The following is a 7,695-nucleotide window of genomic DNA, read 5'->3' as shown; positions in this document are numbered from 1 at the left end:
GGTAACCATAGTCCTCAGATTGGACAGATAGTCTAGCTAGCTGTCTGGGTTTACCCTGCAGAGACCTGAAGACCAGGTTACCATAGGTTACCGGTCATCCGCCCTACATGAGGGACATCCAGAGGAACATCTGGCGGCACCTGAACCAAATGAAACATCTTTAATATAGACTAGTGTTTGCATGGCTACAGCAGCATGTTAAATATTAGAAAATACTTTTTACTTCATAAATATGGTTTGTTTTAGTTTTTTTTATCTTAGTTTTTGGGGCTTTTGTCCTTCCCCTTCCCTTTGAACCCGGGGCCACTGCAGGACTCAGCCAACATGGGGCGAACGCTCTTACTGGGTGAGCTAGAGGCCGCCCCTATAAATATAGTTTTTAATGTGTTCCAGAGAACGTGAAGGACTGGGGGAAGGTGGTCCTGGCGTATGAACCTGTGTGGGCCATCGGCACAGGCAAAACCGCTTCACCTGAACAGGTAACACCGACTCCTCCCTCTGTTAATAACTGTCTGTCCAGTCCAACAAATCCTCCAAATCAGCCGTTTGTTCCCTATCCTCTAATACCAGCCTCAGGAGCAACTCATAAATCAGCGCCTCAAGCGGTCGCGGAACTACAACCTCATATCTAAACTAGATAATGTGGGTCACGTTGGGAAACAATTGCAGTTTGGTTAGGTTTAGGCACCAAACTACTTGGTTTGGGTTACATTACATTTAGCATACGCTTTTATCCAAAGCGACTTAGTGATGCTACATACGTCAGAGGACAAACGACTCTGGAGCAACTGGGGGTGAAGTGCCTTGCTCAGGGACACATTGGTTGATGTATTGCACTGGGAATTGAACCCAGAGCTCTCTAACCAAAGGAATGTGTCATATGCACTGCGCCATCACCATTAAAATCCAATGTTACTTCACTACAGGTTATGCACGTGGTGCTAAACATTACGTCGGTTAAGTTATTAAAAATGTTTGCACCAACCACTAGAGGGCGCTGTCACTAGAATCCTAAATGTAGGTCGTAAGTGCTGCTTGAACAAACAACATCTGGGAGCGTTTTTCAGGCAAGGACAGTCTTGTTCAGTCAGGTAGCCAATCGGCATCGAGATTTCTTTTTTTTAGTAATTTGACACTACGTTGACCAGGTTAACATTAGAATTACCTTAATGTACCGTGACGCCAGACCTCCACAGGATGGATGCGAGAGAGCTGAGAAGGCCACGCCTGCATGATTTTCCAAAATTTATGATTAACAAGTAACTTGCAATCCATGATTTCTTGCAAACTGGGTTACATTTGGGTTTTTTAGACGTCCAAATAAGAAAGACAAGTTCCTTTAACCTTTTATTCAAAATGAACTAACAAGCTGGAAGTTAAAAGGTTTTAAATTAGTCATGGAATGAAATACATTGTCCACAATAAACAAGTAAATACACAATTTTGTGTGTGTGTGTGTGTGTGTGTCCAGGCTCAGGAGGTCCATGAGAAGTTGAGGGCGTGGCTCCGAGCCAACGTCTCTGACGACGTCGCCGACTCCGTACGGATCATCTACGGAGGTCAGTGAGGATTTTTGGCTGTTTGCGGGATCCTGGTGGTCCTACCCTGTGTGTATTTGGGAAGCTAGGTGGTATTTTTAGCCCCTCATACACCAGTAACATAACCCTTTACAGAACTAAGAACTCAAATTCCCTATGTAGTTTTTGTCAGCCTAAAAGTTGTTAAATGTAGGCTACATAACATAGACTTATGTAGTAATCTAAATATAATCAGAGCTGTAAAATATCCACCAATGCTTAAAAAAAAAAAAAAAAAAATCCCAGAATGATGTACTTTAATTTTCTGTCCCTGTCTGGCATTTCCTTTTGCCTCATGGCTTCATATAGACAGGTGTGTTACAAATCAGGTCCAATCAACAGAATTGACCACAGGTGGAGTCCAATCAAGGTGAGCGTCTGAAAAGATGATCAAGAGAAAGGGGGGGGGGGGGGTCACCTGAGCTGAATTTCAAGGGGCTGATTGAAAATTGAAGTTTTTGAAATAGTATTGAGTAAAAGTTGACATATTCCAGTCTGTGATTATCATCAACATCCATTTCTTTAATTTTAGTCTCAATAATTCCTAATTTCTGTTTTTCTAACTCAAACATTAGGGATAATTTCCTATAATTGATGTTTATTGACCATAAATTAAAAAAATAACTGTTAAGCTAAAGTTAATAAGTTAGTGTTACGTAGTGTTGAAAACCTTCAAAAAAAGTGACAAACATTTTTTTTTTTAAGCGTCATTAGTGTTGAAATAAGGGACAAATACGTAAGAAAAAGTTAAAAACATCGATAAAGAGTGTAAAAAAAAAAAAATTAATTTTCAATTTTGATGGTAAGACAACGCAAGGGTTAAGGGATCACACAGATAATGTCAAAGTGTAGTCAGGATACTGTTTTAAAACCATTTAAACATGTTTTTCAAATGTTATAAAAAATTAATAACACACCCAAAATTCAATGAATGTAATCATTAATTTTACCTGCAAAGAACGTTGTATGGGTTCCATCCAACATTCATCCATGCATCCATATTAAGACTGTATTTGGGCATTTTGGTTAAAAAAAGAAGAAAAAAAAGCAACAAAAGCATAAGAAAAAGTTAAAAACATTGATAAAAAGCCTCAACAATAGTGTTGATTTTCAATTTGAACCTGAAGACAACACAAGGGTTAAATTTACACACATCATTTGTGAAACACGTGACGAATTTCGAATTGGTCCAAAAAAAAACATTATTATGTCTCATTTTGTGAAACACATGGCACAAAAAATAATTACTCTCTCTCATTGACTCACATTCATATTTTTTAGAAAGATTGTTCCCGTGGACCAGAAAACAAAGGGCGGGACTTTGTCTCTCTGTGGGAGTGAATGTGTTGGACCTGGTTGGACCTGGTTGGACCTGCTTGGCCCTGGTTGGACCTAGTTGGACCTGGTTTGACCTGGTTGGACCTGGTTGGACCTGGTTTGACCTGGTTGGACTTGGTTTGACCTGGTTTGACCTGGTTTGACTTGGTTGGACTTGGTTTGACTTGGTTTGACTTGGTTTGACCTGGTTGGACCTTGTTGGACCTGCTTTGACCTGGTTGGACCTGGTTTGACCTGGTTGGACCTGGTTTGACCTGGTTGGACTTGGTTGGACTTGGTTGGACTTGGTTTGACCTGGTTGGACCTGGTTGGACTTGGTTTGACCTGGTTGGACCTGCTTTGACCTGGTTGGACCTGGTTTGACCTGGTGGGACCTGGTTGGACCTGGTTGGACTTGGTTGGACCTGGTTGGACCTGGTTGGACTTGGTTTGACTTGGTTTGACCTGGTTGGACCTGGTTGGACTTGGTTTAACTTGGTTGGACCTGCTTTGACCTGGTGGGACCTGGTTGGACTTGGTTTGACCTGGTTGGACCTGGTTTGACCTGGTTGGACCTGGTTGGACCTGGTTGGACCTGGTTGGACCTGGTTTGACCTGCTTGGACCTTGTTGGCCCTGGTTTGACCTGGTTAGACCTGGTTGGACCTGGTGTGACCTGGTTTGACCTGGCTGGACCTGCTTTGACCTGGTTTGACCTGGCTGGACCTGCTTTGACCTGGCTGGACCTGGTTGGACCTGGTTGGCCCTGGTTGGACCTTGTTGGACCTGGTTGGACCTGGTTGGACCTTGTTGGACCTGGTTGGACCTGGTTGGCACTGGTTGGACCTTGTTGGACCTGGTTGGACCTGGTTGGCACTGGTTGGACCTGGTTTGACCTGGTTGGACCTGGTGTGACCTGGTTGGACCTGGTTGGACCTGGTTTGACCTCGTTGGACCTGGTTTGACCTGCTTGGACCTGGTTTGACCTGGTTGGCCCTGGTTGGACCTTGTTGGACCTGGTTGGACCTGGTTGGCCCTGGTTGGACCTGGTTTGACCTCGTTGGACCTGGTGTGACCTGGTTGGACCTGGTTGGACCTGGTTTGACCTGGTTGGACCTTGTTGGACCTGGTTGGCCCTGGTTGGACCTTGTTGGACCTCGTTGGACCTGGTTGGCCCTGGTTGGACCTGGTTGGACCTGGTTTGACCTGGTTTGTTTCTGTGTCCTCCAGGTTCGGTAACGGCAGCTAACTGCAGAGAGCTGGCGTCTCAGGGCGACGTGGACGGCTTCCTGGTGGGGGGGGCCTCTCTGAAACCAGAGTTTGTCGACATCATCAACGCCCGTGCATGAGGGAGACGGGAGACGTCCCTTTACGTCGTCCCCACGTGTCCTCACACTGGGCCGGCTGATCCACAGAGAGACCCGGGTCCAGTCACAGCTTTAGTTTTATTAGCTGAGTATGCGCTGGTCGAGGTAAACAAAGGAACTCAAAGTTAATATCTGAACTTTTCTGTCTTTTGTGGGATTTTAGTTATTTTTGTCACATTAGAGTATTGAGTCAAACTACTGCGTATTTCACTTTCTGTTGGGTTACAGTCAATCAGATGTCTCTCAACTCGATTGACAGCCTTTTTCACTTTCTTCATTCGAGAGGATGAAGTGGCGAAGAACAAGAAATTGGAAATCAAGATTTGATGCAAACAATTCACTCTTTCTTTCATCTCAGCCGTTAAGTTAAAGGGAAATGGCAGATATTATTCCAAGGAGAGGAGCAGTCAGACCCCCCCCCCCCCCACACACACACACACACACGTTGTGTCCTGAAAACACTGTTGTGTTGTACTAATGCATTGATGCTTTCTCTCTGTCACTTAAATGCACTAAATGTTACTTCAGGGCCCTTCAGAGTAAAGCTTTTGGACAGTATGTGTGTGTGTATGTATATATATATATATATATATACTGTATATATATATATATATATGTGTGTATATATATATGTGTGTTTGTGTATATGTGTGTATAGACATATATATATATATATATATATATATATATATATATATATATACTGTTGCTCAGCATTGAGGTCTTTTATTGTGAAGTTGTCACCAATAAGCATTAAAGATGTGCGTAGTTAACACTGCTGGATGCTTAACACTGGGTAGCATTACATTAATAAACAATTAGTGTTTAAAGAAGTTTTCTTTGTTTTGTGTTTAATTTAAAAAATTTTAAATCATTGTTTCAGTTTCCTCGACTGAGAATTTACCTCGTGAATATGCGTCTGATCTTATCCGACTTCTTTCAGGTGTGTTTATGAAATGCACTGAATTTAGAGAATATTATCATCCTCACTGCAGCCCTCAGTATCCCACAATCCCCGGTAAAGTTTCACGTGCACGTCTTCTAATGGAAACACAGTGTGTTACACGTCAGCAGTTACAATTTTAAAATATTCACACCGTTTATTACAAAAAAGAAACAAAAAGCCGTTAAAAAAAAAAGCCAATTCTGTTGGTTTTCATGAACCATACGTTCGAAAAGTGACGATAAGATAAGCACTGTAATTTGCATGAGATCCATTTTTATTATGTTCCAGTTTTTTGATGTTTTTTTGATGCTTTTTTGATGCTTTTTTGATGTTTTTTTGATGTTTTTTTGCGTTTACACACAGGACTTTCAAGGATTTCACTTCCCGGGGAAAACTAAAGCCTTTCAGCCCGGAAACGTGTGTTTTTAACCAAACTGCCATTTTTTTCCTAAACTTAACTAATCGTTTTGGTGAACTTAACTTTTATCACCGCATAACACTCACTGTTGCCTAAACTTAACCGTAATCTTCGCCAATTACGCAGCTCCACGTGCACAAAAAAGACAGAAAACCTTTTAATTGTGGTTGAAATTGTAAATTAACGTCTTTTTATTTCACATATTTTCACATTTTTTTTTCCAATAACAAGCAGTCTCTTTTTTTTTTTACATATCTGTAATTTTCTTTCTTCTTTTTTTCAACACAGCTATTCTATTTGACATTCAGGAGGAACAAAAGGTACCATAAGGGATTTAGGGAGTTTTTTTCATTTTCTTTAGGACAAAGGTGGGATTTTCAAGCATAAAGGACAAAAAAATCAGATTCACGTCAGGGCGGTGGAAGAAAATAAGTGGTTGGAGAAAACTGAGAAACAGACACGACGAGAAGAAAAAGGAGACAAAACAAGGAAAGGGAGGAGGACAGAAGTGGGTGGAGTGCAGGTGCTTCAGTGTCCAGGTGAGAGTGTGACACAGCAGAGTGTGTAAGTGTTCATGTGTTTGTGTAGTTTTCTTTTTTTTCTTCACTCAGTCCCTGAAACCGCTGTTTCTGCGAGTGCATCTGTCTCTTTTGGTGCTGCAGGTTTTCAGTTGCGTGCGTCAGTCTACAGTCTATTATTCTATTATGTCTCTACGTATGAATCTCTCTTTATGTTTCTGTCTTACAACAAAGATCTTTATCTCTGCAGGCCGGTCCTCCGCTCTGGGTTTACATGAACTATCCCTTTAAAACTACAGTAACAGTGCATGTCTGGCTTATAAATTTGATGTTTTTATGATATTCCCCTGCATTTGCGTGAGCGTGTGTTGCATCTGTGTACTCTGTGTGTGTGTGTGTGTGTGTGTGTGTGTGTGTGCATACAGCATCGTCTCTATAAGTCCAGTGCATAATTTGTTATTATTATTATTATTATTATTATTTAAATTTTTTGCTTGGCTCTTTTGCTCATAAATCTTTCATGTGATCTTTGATTTTGCATGGCTCATTTCATGTTTGTTGTGTCTGTCAGTGTGTGTGTGTGTGTGTGTGTGTGTGTGTGTGTGTGTGTGTGTGTGTGTGTGTGTGTGTGTGTGTGTGTGTGTGTGTGTGTGTGTGTGTGTGTGAGTGTGTGTGTGTGTGTGTGTGTTTAAGGTTCACAGGGCGCTGGGGTTCCTGAAGTTATGGCCTGCAAAGCGCGCCTGGTCGCCCAACTCCTCCTCAATCCTGCAGAGAAGAGAGAAAGGAAAGAGCGGAGGACGCACGTTATTCTTTAAGCCGTGAAAGGAAAACTAGTCTGAGAAGAGTTCATCATACTCAGTTTTGTCAATTACAAATAACTCAAAGTCAGAACATGTCTGCCTTCTATGCTTTGACTTGAGGATTTCTCTTGCAAGTGCCTCAAATGTTTGGAAATTAGGGCTAAAATATACATTTTATATAAAAAAAAGTATTGCGCAGTCATGTGGCGCAATAAACGCATCACAAAAGGCTTCGAAAAAGACACTCATTGGTTTTTTTGTCTTAGTTGAAAGAAAGTATCAGTAGAAAACTGTACTTTAAAATGTTATTGTTTTAGTTGTGCCTCTGATATTCAATTCAATGTTGAATTTGTTCAATAAAAGCATCGCATATTTCCTCATATTGTCCAGTTCTAATGGAAATACAATACAATTCGCTGGATTAACTCTTTAAAAAATTAAAAGAACATGTCTCCATAGCTGCAAGTGTATGACAACAAGAGTGTGTGTGTGTGTGTGTGTGTGTGTGTGTGTGTGTACGTGTGTGTCTGTGTGTGTGTGCCTGCTTCACCGCAGTGATTAGCGTTTGTCGTGGTTAATGCTTGTGTAAGTCTCTCCACCCTCCACCTCTCCACCGTCTCCTCAGCAGTCCGATGGGATTACAACACTGAGCTGATCCCACTTCCTCCTCCTCCACCTCCTCCACCTCCACCCCCTCCTCCTCCGCCTCTTCCTCCTCCACCTCCTCCCCCTCTTCCTCCTCCACCTCCTCCT

General features: G+C 42.0%; 2 protein-coding genes across 2 annotated transcripts in view; one reads left to right on the top strand and one right to left on the bottom strand.

Annotated features, from left to right (window-relative positions):
- The window catches only part of LOC117956898 (triosephosphate isomerase), a 9,886-nt gene extending 5,405 nt beyond the window's left edge, over nucleotides 1–4,481 (top strand). The window contains exons 5-7 of the mRNA XM_034892218.1: nucleotides 394–479; nucleotides 1,472–1,559; nucleotides 4,124–4,481. Coding sequence (XP_034748109.1) covers nucleotides 394–479; nucleotides 1,472–1,559; nucleotides 4,124–4,242 — 293 coding nt within the window. The 3' untranslated portion in view covers nucleotides 4,243–4,481. The remainder of the gene's footprint in view (nucleotides 1–393; nucleotides 480–1,471; nucleotides 1,560–4,123) is intronic.
- A 1,403-nt stretch (nucleotides 4,482–5,884) lies between these two features.
- The window catches only part of LOC117956897 (gamma-enolase), a 16,910-nt gene continuing 15,099 nt past the window's right edge, over nucleotides 5,885–7,695 (bottom strand). The window contains exon 12 of the mRNA XM_034892217.1: nucleotides 5,885–6,907. Coding sequence (XP_034748108.1) covers nucleotides 6,838–6,907 — 70 coding nt within the window. The 3' untranslated portion in view covers nucleotides 5,885–6,837. The remainder of the gene's footprint in view (nucleotides 6,908–7,695) is intronic.

Source organism: Etheostoma cragini, chromosome 14 (genome assembly GCF_013103735.1).
Source record: "Etheostoma cragini isolate CJK2018 chromosome 14, CSU_Ecrag_1.0, whole genome shotgun sequence".
Lineage (NCBI taxonomy): Eukaryota > Metazoa > Chordata > Actinopteri > Perciformes > Percidae > Etheostoma > Etheostoma cragini.
The sequence above is the reverse complement of the archived record's forward strand: the minus strand, read 5'-3'. Positions and strand labels throughout refer to the sequence as shown.